The following is a 13,247-nucleotide window of genomic DNA, read 5'->3' on the forward strand; positions in this document are numbered from 1 at the left end:
AAGAACTTTGCTTCAGGATGAGAACAGAAATCATGCTCAGGCGGCACGGCGGCAGTAGGAGGCCCCATTAGCTAAAGTGGTGCTTCAGGTTAAGAACAGTTTCAGGTTAAGAATGGACCTCCAGAACGAATTAAGTTCTTAACCCGAGGTACCACTGTACATCCATAAATTACCATATAGCATATATTCAACACAAAAAACAGCAACAATTTGTTGTTGATAAAGTACAGCCGGACATATAAAGGGCCCCATTACCTTCAGTAGTTTAGGGCCTCATCAAACCTAAACCAGGCCCTGGAAGTAAGCAATACAAGTTCAACGCAGCCCTGGCTGCAATCTTATATTCAGTTCCTGCATGTAAGTTTCATCAAACATTGGCCCCAACTGCATTATACATTTAAAGGACTAATGTGCCACTTTAAACAGTCATGGTTGTTTTTAACATGTCGTTGTTAGAAGATCCTTATTCTCTTCACAGAGCTACAGTTTTCAGAATTCCCTGGGAAGAGAGATTGATTGATAACCACTCTGGGAACTGTAGGTTTGTCAGGGCAATAGGGGTCTCCTAACAACTCTAACAACCCTTAACAAAACTCCCAAACTCAAGCTATACGTCCAGGTTCTCTTTCCCTTTCAGGTTTACTGAAGCAAAAAGGGGAGGGGTAGCTTACCTGAAGGTGTGGGGAATCTTCAACAGCAAAAGAAACCCCATTAAATGAGGAGCTGTTGACTTTCTGCACAGCCAGAGCCAGAGAAGGGAAGCTTAAAGTAATGGATTCTGCCGGGAAGCTCAATTTTAAGCCAATTCCATCCACTATTTTTATTATTCTATTAAAGTAAAAACAGGAGATGACATGATGATGTTCCTTTTGTAATAGGTTAGAAAAAATTATAAGCACTTAATGAAAAGTAACTTCATTTGAATAACTTGAAAATATAGAAATGCTTTGAAAAGGTATCACTAAAACTGAGAAGTCATGAGCAAGTTCAAATATTTGAGTGAAAATGAAGTATTTATTTATCCATCTCATCTCAGAAGGCCCAGGTAAGTATCAACCTCTTGAATCCTATAATCAGATAACTGAGCTTTTGGGGCTTTTTATGCATCTAAAGAGGCCTTCTGCTCATCCATGGCCACATAGTGGTACTCTCCATATGTGTTTGTGCATGGAAGGGCTGTAACTCAGTGGTAGACCATTGGCTTTGCATGCAGAAGGTCCCAGGTTCAATCTGCAGCAACTCAAAGTAGGGCGGGGTAAAACTCTAGTCTCACATCCTGAAGAGCCAGTGTCAATCAGTGAGAGAATTTTGAGCAAGATGGACAAATGATCTATCTTGGTACGTGACCCTTCTCTCCCCATCAGCAGCAGCGAGATGTAAAAGCAGGGGGGGAGGATGGGTAGCCTGGGCAAACTCTAAGGGGAAGGGGTTGATTTCTGTGGGTGTGGTGGGTGAGAGAATTAAACTTGGGCAGTAGCCCCTTGTATGTGAGATACACAGACACACAGACATATAGACACAAACGCACAAACACGGCTGATTATATTAGAATTGCAGAATTGCACACAACAGACAAGCCTCATCAAAATAAGAAAATGTACAGTACACTTACCTTTGAGACAATGGAGATATATGTTTTGCGGAAATGTTTAGAAGAAAATCAACAGTGTTTAGCATTGTTTTTGCAAGCACAGGTGATATTGTTTGTGCAATCAAATTGTGCTCCAGTTCAGAAACTATGTTCTCGAAATTGGTACTGTTGGCAATGTTGGTCTTGTTGTGAAACACTGGTTCTGCAAGAGATGGGAAAACACAAAGTATGTTATCTAAAGCTGAAAACAAGAAAATGAAGCATTAAATTCACATCACACTAAACCAAAGTTTTGAGTACTCATTCATACTGTTTTCTTCCTGTGTGGCTAAGAGGGAGAATATGGAAGATTTATCTTCCACTCTTCATTAACCACAGTTCGTTGCAGTGCCCAACCACAGAATCACGATTAGTTGCAGCTATGGTTTGTTTCAAGAAGCCAGCTTAAGAAACAACAGCTTTGTTTTGAGATGAACCATAGTGTATTAACCACAGTTTGTCAATCCGTTTGACATAGCAAACTATGGTAAATAGAAAACAGAAGTTTTTGAGAGGGTGGCTGTACAAGACCAAGGCTCACCGTGGCTCATTCCTGCTCATGAATGTCATGCTAAACCATGGGTTATAAATATATGTTAACACTGCTATTGAAAGGGAACAGGTGTTTTTTTTGTTTTTCCTCCCTTCAAGAATCGCTTCAATAAACAAATCAGCTGTAGTGGAATATACTGTATATTTAATGTAAGGTATCTTCATATTCAATTCCAGTGAATTAAAATATCTTATGACATAGACTGAACAGAACTTTTTAAAATTCCTAATCCTATCTTTGGGAGATGTCCGTGAGTATGATGTAGCAGGGGAAAGCCCCAGGCTATCATTACCTTTTGGCTAAAATGGTCAAAGCACTATGGTGGTTGTGCTTCACTCTCCTACCATGCAGGTTCAGCATGCAACATGCGTCAGTTGCATGAATTAGAACGGCTGAACAAGTGGATCCAGTTCTTTAAAGCTAACCTTTGCAAATGTATTCCAGGTTTCAGCATTATTTATGACAATCCTTTGAATTCCTTCCCTTGACTTACACTCGGATGCCATTGGCACATGTAACATGCAGCATTGGAATAGTTGCGGCCAGGGATGCAAGTCACTAAAACGAGCGGACACACCACAACAAGATAGAGGAAAGGGAAAATCCTGTCCTTACCTGGTGGTACAAGGCAAGGTGAAAGGGGGGGGGGGTTGCTGCAGCCAGTAGCATACACATACATGATTGCTTGATGGACAGCTGCCCCTGCAGATGTCAGCAAGCTATGCCCACATTGGAGCAACTGTCCACTCAGCAATTGTGCATTGGCACAGTGTTGGCTCACATCCACCTCTGCTCCAGGTGCTGCAAGGAACTGACTGGATTTCTATCGCCACACTAGCAAACCAGTTACTAGTCACTACTACATGGTAAGTTATTGAGAATTCAGCTTGCCAAATGGAGCAAGCTCCATAAAGAGGCATTTTTACTTTCACACCACACCACAAAGTGCATGGGTAACCCAGGTCTAGTAACAACAGAACTTCACTATGCATTTTAAAATAAGGCTTACCTTTGCTGACTGTTCTCAAACTTCCCTCTGTTTCAGTAGTGGAAAGAATATCCAAAGTAGTGGTCACGGCAGTTGAGGTGGCTGGGGAAACTGTAGGTTTGGAAGTAGTCTGAGGTACTGCATCCATTGTGGAATGCACTGTTGTAAAGACTGGATTAGTTGTTTCAAAAGGAGGAAGAACTGCACTGGTAGGAGTTGCAGAAGGAAACACAACACTGTTTTGTTCAGTGAGAGGAAGAACCGTATTTGTAGCAAGGTCATGAGAAAAATCTATTGTTGTAAGCTCGGTCAAAGGCGGAGGTGAAACAATGGTTGGCTTAGTCAAAGTTGGAGGTGAAGCAGTGGTTGATTCAGAGGGTGGATACCCATGCAGAGTCACAACATCAGAAGGCATAGTGGAAGGAGTAACAGGTAAAACGGATGTGTCAGGAGATCTAGGGCTTGTGCAAGGAAGTGCTCCATAAATACCACTACAGGAAGAACAAGATAAAATAATACACAGGTATTGATATCAGTTTAACAGCAACTTGCATTCGGACAGAGATATGCAAGGTTTCAAAGAACCATGGTAATTATTATATGGATAAATTTAAAAACACATAAGAACAGATTTGGCTTTGCTAATATTCTTAAGGTGTTTCATGAGTCCTGATGATTTCTTTATCAGTCACAATAATAAGAGATTTCAAATTCTGCACTAAAATAGGTGCTAAATGTGACATCAAGCTTATTCACAGCCATTTAGGATACGGTCCTTCCTAACGCAGACACAGTGGTTCATAGGCAAAGTAAACACAAAGGTGAACAGCAGAACAATCCTTTCACTTCCATAGAGCATGCACATGGTTGCAAATACAGGCAGAACCTGGACTAAGCCTTGTTTTATAGCACGTTTACCATTGCAGTGGTTTTAGCTCTTCAACAGTTGAGGGACAAGAGTCAGGCCAAAAAGCTGAACAACAGCACAACTCTAGAATAACAAAAAATTAAGAACAATTAGCATTTTAATTTGCCAGTTAGGTATTATTATGAAAGCAACTAAATCTTCTATAACTTTAACTATTTTTGTTAGACAGAGCAGGTTGGCAGATTTCAGGCTTATGATACATATCATGTTTATTAAAAGAACTCCAAGGTACAGCAACCAGAGGCAAAATAGTGGCTGGGGGCAGCGGCACACATAGAACAAAAGACATAACATGCCTGTGTTCAGCTCAAGAACACTCTGTTTTCAGAAACAGAACTGTGTTTACACTCATCTGCACAAATCTTTGCTTTCCCCTAAACTTTCAACTGTTTAATTTTTCACTTGCAGGAGAGTCTGTTGGTCTTTTTAAACAACTGGGGATCAGAAATCCTTACAGGTCAACTGCCGATCATTCAACGGTCTACTATCAAATCTACCTTTCGCCCAACCCCAACATAAGAGTATATAATATATAAAATGCAATATATAAAATTCAATACAATCACTCTGTCATTCCACTTCACAACGAAGTTAAAAAATTAGCTGTTCTGAGACTTTGCTTGAAGGGTTGGGTGGAAATTGATTAATACATATTAATCATAATATCTGGATTAATACATAATTAATCCCCAAGAGGCTTGGGGGAAATGCAAAACACTTCTTGCTCGCTATACCTAAACAATTATCAGTAGAGAAGTTGTGTGAGTAAAAAGGAGAGTCAAGACAGTGTTCAATATTGCTATTGTTTTTTAATGTTTGATGCTTTGTTGTGTTTGTATATATGTTGTGTATATATATATATATGTGTGTGTGTGTGTGTGTGTGTGTGTGTGTGTGTATATATATATATATATATATATATATATATATATATATATATATATATATATATATATATATTCCCCATAGTGGCTGGGGAAACCCAGCAAGATAGGTGGGATATAAATACAACAACGACAACAACAACACTGCAAACTGATGTCATGAATGGCCTGCATTGGGTATAATATACTAGCCACCGGAAATTCTGTTGTGGTATCTATATTATACACGGACCCAAACAATTTCCCTTACTTAGCTGTGCATCCTACCATAGTAGGAGCATGAGCTTCTTTCATTGAATCCATAGGTGACCAGGGAGTACAGGCCCCACCCATCCCAAATGCACTACTTCTTGTGTTGAGGTACCTCAAATCAGATACTGTATCATTCCACACTAAATATTGGCACTGATATAAAACAGAGACAGCTTGCATTCTCATCCATTTATCACCTCATCCTATAGATAAAAGGACTGAGGTGAGAAAGCGGTTAACATACAAACCAGAAGACTTTCTGATTTTTGGGTTGTCAAACACTGTTTCTCCTTAGCCCAGTTTTACTAACAGTTCTCAGATCCCCTTTTTAAACCCCCTCCTTGCAAAAGGCTCAAATTCTGGAATTTAGATGAGACCTGTGCCATTGGTTATCTCAGATCTCTAGAACAAGAGAATATTGGTTACTTACCTATTAGGCTAAGTTCTACTTTTCCTTCCAATTTTGACAATATGCTGCTTATATCCATGTTTTTCTTCACCTTTATTGTGAAACTGCACTCTGATCTGCTACAATGTGGGGGGGGGGAGAGAGAATTTAGTAAATGCTACTAGATTGAATGCCAGCATATGAATTATTTAAAGCAGTGTTCCTGCTTAATTAGTTAAATCACGTTAGTCCGAACTATACAAGTGTGCACCATTACTTGGCTTGTCCTGTTAGACAAACAAGGACCAAACACCTGTTACTACTTATTGGATCTAATTAAACTAATTTAAAAACAAAGCAAAACCCTATTTGTAGGAACAACAAACATCAATAAGAGTCATCAATATTTTCAGTATCTATGGGGATTTGAAGGTGTGTTTAAAAAATAATAATTCAAGACTTAATGGCTTTCCACTTGAGAGGTTAGAAGACTGAGATGGCACTCCCTTCCTCAAACATTTCTTCAGAAGTGGCTTTGCTGTTTAGAAAGTTGTTCCGGGTATAGACCCTTAAGTTGCACCCCTGTAGGCACTTATCTGGGAGCAAGTCTTGCTGAAGCCAATAGCAGTTACTTCTGAGTTGGATAGCTCTATAAAATGTCTATTAAAGCATTGAAGTGCCAGTCTTTCCACTTTTTCTTGTATGTGTAGCCAATAAAAGAATCACTAGGAATATGACAAACCTTTGGATTACTTCATGACACTGTATGATGGAAGACTATAAAAGAACAAAATTAAAATAAATTACTTGATCATCAAGTTCAAAATGACACAAGCGTACACAAATAAATATCTTTAGTAATAACTGAATGCTTACTTACCTCACTTATGCTCTGAAGGGTTTGGTTGAAATCTGAAATGCTAAAAGGAAAGTTATTATCAGCTTAGTCAGAAATGCTATATTTGATTTTTACTAGTAAATTATCCCTGAGCCAGTTTAGTGTCCAGCAGCTCCCCCTAACACTGGAGCCCATCCTACCCTATGCCTACAACAGGCTTTCAACCTTTTTGAATCCACAGCTCCCTGGACCAACTACATTCTTTCTGCGGCACCCCTGTGGGGCTCAGGAGCCCAGTTATGTCACCACTTTCCTGCAGAGTTGGAAGCCTCTCACCCTTTTTCAAACAATATCGCTTGTGGAGTGTTCCTTCAGCTTCCTCTCCTCTCCCCTCTTCCTGGGAGTCCTCCAGGCAACTGCTGCTGCCATCTCTGGTCTCTGAAATCCCCCCCAAACCCCACAGAGAGGTGCCTCCCAGAGGCACCATTTACCTGCGGAACTTATAGCCAGGGCTGCTACAACAAACAGCTGTGCAAGCCTTGGGGAGCCTTTGTTGTTGAACTACAGCTCCCATCAGCACCAGCAAGCATGGCCAATGGTCAGAAATTATAGTGGCTGTAGTTCAGCAACATCTGGAGAGCCAAAGGTTCCCCACATATTTCCTAAACTCAAATTGTATTTGCATCCAAACCTGGTATCATGGTTTCACTAACTATGGTTAGTTTCAACAAGCCACGGTTTGAAGTTGGCTTGTTTTGAAATGGCTCATAGCGATGTATCATGTCCTCTGTTTCACACGCAATAAACCAAGCTTAAGGGAAACTAAGTGTATGAGCTTCTGGCATCCTACAAGTAATGTGGGAAGAGGAGATAAGTGTGTAAAACATGCAAACCTGGGAGACTAAGTACTCAGATGTTGCATTAAACCATGGTTTAGAGCGATGGGCGAATGCAGCCAATACTATGTGAAAGTATTCGAAATGAAATAAGACCAAACATTCAATATGATGTAAGGGACAAAAACCTAATAAAGAACTATGGAATGCTTACTTTGGTTCTTTTAGTACTGGTGAAGTATCTTGCAATTGGTACTGACTGGTGCTGTCCCCAGGATATTGCTGGGAGAAGAAAAAGAAAACATTAACAAAATGTACAGTCTTGTGTACATTGCTAGGATCTCATTAAAGAGTAGAGGACAGATATAATAACAATGTAGGTGACGTGGCCCTTCACCCAGGAGGTATGTTGCTTTAAGAAACCCTATCCCTACCCAGAAACCCTACTTTCGTTATCTTGAAGTGAGCGAAACAAGTTGACCCTGAAGCTTTTACCACAACACACTGGGAGTATCTGACAAAAGCTGCTGGGGGGGGGGAATACATTTCCTCAGGTTTTCACCTTCTGAACCTACTTCCACTGGCAAAGCAAGGGGCCTAAGTATACATATCCCAGAGTATGTGTTGGACCTTGCAAGTTCCAAGATTCTATCTTACTGGATGACTCCCTGCCAAATAAGTCAATTAATATCAATCATAAAAAGAAGGTTTCTCATTATGTCCATCTCTTAATGATCAACTTTATTGGTAGCAAGCAAGAATTTCCTGCAGCCTAGGTTAATGCGACTTCCCATTCACTGCCTGTGTCATACCTGCCCAGTGCTGAATTTACGTATAAGCTAAACAAGCTATAGCTTAGGGCCCCACTCTCTTGGGGCCCCCCAAAAAATTTAAAGGGAAAAAAAACCTGGATGTGCATTTATGAAATATAAAATAAAATAAAGCCTACATACAGCAACAGTGTTTTGTGTTGTGTATGGACCTATTAGGTCCATAAATGACCATATAGCATATATTCAAACCAAAAAACAGCGACAACTTCTTGTTGACAAAAGACAGCTGGACATATAAAGGGCCCCATTACCTTCGGTAGCTTAGGGCCTCATCAATCCTAAATCCAGCCCTGTACCTGCCCACTTAATATCAAAAGTTACCCCATCAATCACACAAGTTTTTCCTAGGGGACCCTCCTGGTGGCTCTTTTCTGATACAAGCATATAATTTCCCCAATACCATCACAGGATATAATTATAATATCAAGATTGCAACCAAAATTGGATCACGGAATAGCAATTCATCAAAATGAAGAGACTTACGAGTGTTAAGTTATAGAAAGCATTAGAGCTGTTTCCCCTGGACTGAAATTTCATAGTGCCCATGTAGAAGACTGAAAAGTAAAAGTCGTCATCATTAATAGCTTGGTTTAGAATGATTTTGTCAACAGAAAACACATACTCCCTCTGCTTGCGGCAATATTTTTAATTGCCGTGTGCCATCCAGAGTAATGCATTTGCATTAGAATGGTAGGATATAAATTTCTATATAAATAAATTGTGAAAATGAGCCTGCATCAGCCTTGGGGTGACAAAACGCTCCTTTCCATTTCTTCCACACATGAGAGGAGAACACAAAAAGCTTCTGTTTCAACTTCGGAACTAATCACTGTTAAACTCTACAATTTCAGCTGAAAAAAAGCTAATCTAAAATGGAAGTAAGAGAAGGTCACTAACCTGAGTCTTGGCAGAGAGATGATAAGTTGCATGCATGATTGCCTAGAATTTTTAAAAAGGAAATAAAAAGTTTAATTCAAACATTATAAAATAAGTTTATGATAACTTTCACTCATTATCCTACCTATTTCTAATGCAGCTCCTAGCATGGAATCAAAATGGGAGTGATATATTTCTGTCTTTAAAAACTGAGTGAGGGCCTAAATTTAGTGGAATAAATGTGGGGACAGAACACATAGCAAGGCAGAACAATGTGACACAACTCTAATATATACTAATAGGTTTTAATTTTGATACCTTACCAACCACAGTTGTAGAAGTTGACATAGCTGTGTTTCCAGTGTATATTGTTCTGTCTACATCAAGGGAAATTTATGTTCTTAATAGACAGGTATATGCAGATCCTTCCTCTGCACACAGCCCACACATCATTATTATTTAGAAATTTAGTATAAAATAATGATCGTAATGGAATTGTACCACCAGCACCCCCAAAATACCATTGCTGGCTTTAACAAGGAGAAAGATGCTAATTTTACATCAAAATATCACTGTGGCTGTATTTTAGCTTTTACCAAGAGGCAAGGCCTATTTCTATTCAAACTAAAAGCACTGTAAAAAGTTAGCTACCGTTTACATGCATTCTCTGTGCAAGCAAATCTTACCTTCAGTATTCAGTGTTTCCTCTGAAGATGCATCTAAGAATATAAAACGCAAAATCAATGCAAACTGCAAAATTAAAGAGGAAAAGTTAAAGAAGACAAGCCTACTCTATGTCAAAAATATGAATGAAATCTTGCCTGTGGCACTGTTAGGGTAGGTGACAAAAGTGACAATGGATGAGTCTGCTGCAAATAAAGAATTTTTTGAATTAAAATTGAAAATATAGAGAAGCACAAACAATTTTTAAATAGTTTAACTTTCATTTATAAACTTGGAAATGAATGGATTAAATTAGGCTTTGGGTATAACTTTGTCTACTATGTGTATGCTATAAGATGAAAGTTTGTTCCCTATGACGGAGATCCAAATAAATGTGAAAGCAGTTCTGCGAGCAAGAGGGAATTTTAGACTTGCTTTCCTAAAAATTCCCAGCAGCACGACAGGTTGCTTTTGCAACTGTGGGGGGAGTTTCAGAAGCAGTCTGTAGTAGGACACAGGGGTCTGCTTTTCAAAGATGTCAAAACTTCTGACAAGCGATTGCAGTGTCTTGTATAAGCTTAAACAGTTCTTTGTATCTTCTACCAGTAGAAGTCTTGTTGGGCTAGCACAACAATTAGTAAAGATTTTATTAACACTCTTTTGGTTTCATCTCACCCTGAAATGCAATGTCACATTTTCATTGCCCTACACCTTTATTTCAATTTTTTGTTAATGGAAAAGTGTTTTAGCAACAAAAACAGGGAAATAACATGATACCCACCACCAGGGTTATTATAGTACAGTACTGTAAATGCATGCTGAGTTGCACATGGCCCCACCCACAGCAGTTATGTCATGTCCACAGTGCGGACAGAGCTTAGTGGGATGTATACACAAAGAAACAAAATACTCATTAGTGTGGAAAGCCAGTTGCAATATACAGTGGTACCTTGGTTTACGAACTTAATCCATTCCGGAAGTCCATTCTTAAACCAAAGTGTTCCTAAACCAAGGCGTGTTTTCCCATAGCAGCGGGGGAATCGATTTACAAATGGAACACACTCAACAGAAAGCAAAACATGTTCTGCTTCCAAGGCAAAGTTCACAAACCAAAACACCTACTTCCGGGTTTGCAGCGTTCGTAATCCAAATTGTTCATAAACTAAGCTGTTCTTAAACCAAGGTACCACTGTAAAGGCAACAGTGCTAGGAGTCATGCCTCTAGAGAAGCAGCCTTACTCTCGTGTCTGCTGTCAGAGTTTCTTTATCACTTGTAAAGATGCCCTTGTAATCTACATAAAATATTCATACTGATTACTGTATAACACTGAGAAGCTGTGATTATTGTGTGTAGCTTGGAGGTATTTTTCTTTCCAGAGTTATTGCTTTTCACAGAAAGAACAGAAGAGGAAGAGGAAGAGGAAGAGGAAGAGGAGGAGGAGGAGGAGGAGGAGGAAGAAGAAGAAGAAGAAGAAGAAGAAGAAGAAGAAGAAGAAGAAGAAGAAGAAGAAGAAGAAGAAGAAGAAGAAGAAGAAGGGGGAGGAGGGGGAGGAGGAGGGGGGAGGAGGAGGGGGGAGGAGGAGGGGGAGGGGGAGGAAGAGGAGTTGTTTGGATTTGATATCTCGTTTTATCACTACCTGAAGGAGTCTCAAAGCGGCTAACATTCTCCTTTCCCTTCCTCCCCACAACAAACACTCTGTGAGGTGAGTGGGGCTGAGGGACTCCAGAAAAGTGTGACTAGCCCAAGGTCCCCCAACAGCTGCATGTGGAGGAGTGGAGACCCGAACCCGGTTCCTCGGATTACGAGGAACCACTACACCACACTGGCTCTCAATACAGGACAAAATAACATGCAAGATAGGTAAACAAATAACATGACTAAAATGATTTATATTCACCAATATTCATGAAATGCCTTAGAAATTAAATCATCTGAAGGAGAAATTCTTGCTGAACCTAATTATGATATACTAACTTATTTCGAAACCATAGATTTGTAAATCCTTGAGTAAAAGCAGCACACATTTAGCACCTAAGTATGGAAATAATTTATCTAGTTGTATAATAAAATGAGGAACATACATATGCATGTATAGCAGCAATTTTTTTAAAGGCTGACACCAGATACAGTTTGTAATCTGTTGTAAACCGACGGGACATCAGTTGCATCTTTCATCTTCATTATGGCGTGTTATATTTTATAATACTTTTCTTGAAGTAAAGTTTAAAAAACAAAAATAGACATACCTGGTGTACTTCCTGGAGCTTTCCCAAATTTTTGTGAGATACGGCCAGCATTGCCTGAGTGGGAGACAGTTTAATTAGTTAGGCTAAATAAAAGTTTTGTTTGCCCTTTAAAACAAAACAGAATACAATTATTGTTCAGCTACCAATATTGACCACAAGATGGCAATATGAAACTATTTAACCATATTGTAACTAAAGAATTTCTGTTCAAGTTGACAGGTACAACAAACACTCCCCCCCCCAAAAAAAACACAACAACATCCCAACTCTCACACAGAGAGAACAGTTCGGGTACACATCATGGAATAATAAATAGCAACCCAAAATTAGGTTGTGTGTTTAAAGGTAAGGTGATATTGAAGAAACACACAAAATTTGTTAAACTTTTATACTGTACATTAAAAATAAAACATTTCCGAACAATTATTCTTTCATATGCAGAAATTCATAAAATGCACTGACATATGTATCAGTTGTTCACTCCAAACAAAGGAGTTGATTTCAAAATAAAAATAAAAATTACCTACCAAAACCTAAAACATTCTTATTTGGACGTAACTGCAGGATAGTTTATTGCTAGAGGACCAGGCCTGAATAAGCCATGGGCCAACATATTTCAGCCAACTCTGATTTGTTGGACTCATCCACCTTCAAACCATGGTTTATAATTCTAACTTGTTTGAATAAACCTATTAAAACTTAAGTATAGTTCCCAGTTTGGACATAACAATAGACAGACCATAATTAGTTCAAATTAGTAATCAAATGTTTCCAATCTACTTTCAGCTATTACCAGAGGAAGAGAAGGGATAAAAGAATGCATGGGACCCAATCTCACTGTGGTGCTAAACCATGGTTTAGTCTTACCTCTGAACGAGACCATTGACTACTTTGAATACATAGATGTTACAAAAATAGCACTTTTGCTATCTACTTAATCACTACAGTAAAAAAAAAGTCCTAATGAATCAGGCCAAAGACCCAGCAACCTATTCTCACAGTTGCTAGCCAAACACACACAGCCTTTTTTAAAAACCCAAAGAAAGATAGGAATGCAAAACCTCCATACTTCTCTCAAACCTGAAGATAGGCACACATTTATACCTACAATTCTAAACTTTCCCCCCTCTTATCAGCTATTGGGTAATCAGATGTTCCTGGTAATTCACTGCAAGTGTGAGGAAAACAGGGGGGGGGGGATTTGGCGATAACACAAAGTTCAATTCAGGATCTGGGTATAAGTATAATAAAGGCTCCCCCTTGTCAAGTAACCAACAGGGGTCCATCAATCACAGGAATGTATTTTTTTTGTTAATCCTCCCCTGCTTGCA

General features: G+C 39.2%; 1 protein-coding gene across 4 annotated transcripts in view; it reads right to left on the reverse strand.

Annotated features, from left to right (window-relative positions):
- Positions 1-13,247, reverse strand: part of ADGRG2 (adhesion G protein-coupled receptor G2) — a 43,371-nt gene that overhangs the window by 11,408 nt on the left and 18,716 nt on the right. For 3 of the 4 annotated variants that reach the window (XM_035116579.3, XM_035116582.3, XM_035116581.3), the window contains exons 4-16: positions 11,917-11,970; positions 9,693-9,725; positions 9,330-9,383; positions 9,028-9,069; positions 8,614-8,684; positions 7,512-7,579; positions 6,504-6,543; positions 6,366-6,400; positions 5,666-5,763; positions 4,090-4,162; positions 3,193-3,662; positions 1,613-1,793; positions 672-828 (exon numbers count right to left, since the gene is read on the reverse strand). In XM_035116579.3, the coding sequence (XP_034972470.2) occupies positions 672-828; positions 1,613-1,793; positions 3,193-3,662; positions 4,090-4,162; positions 5,666-5,763; positions 6,366-6,400; positions 6,504-6,543; positions 7,512-7,579; positions 8,614-8,684; positions 9,028-9,069; positions 9,330-9,383; positions 9,693-9,725; positions 11,917-11,970 (1,376 nt within the window). The remainder of the gene's footprint in view (positions 1-671; positions 829-1,612; positions 1,794-3,192; positions 3,663-4,089; positions 4,163-5,665; positions 5,764-6,365; positions 6,401-6,503; positions 6,544-7,511; positions 7,580-8,613; positions 8,685-9,027; positions 9,070-9,329; positions 9,384-9,692; positions 9,726-11,916; positions 11,971-13,247) is intronic. The other variant, XM_088667774.1, reaches the window with a different exon arrangement.

Source organism: Zootoca vivipara, chromosome 4 (genome assembly GCF_965207765.1).
Source record: "Zootoca vivipara chromosome 4, rZooViv2.hap1.1, whole genome shotgun sequence".
Lineage (NCBI taxonomy): Eukaryota > Metazoa > Chordata > Lepidosauria > Squamata > Lacertidae > Zootoca > Zootoca vivipara.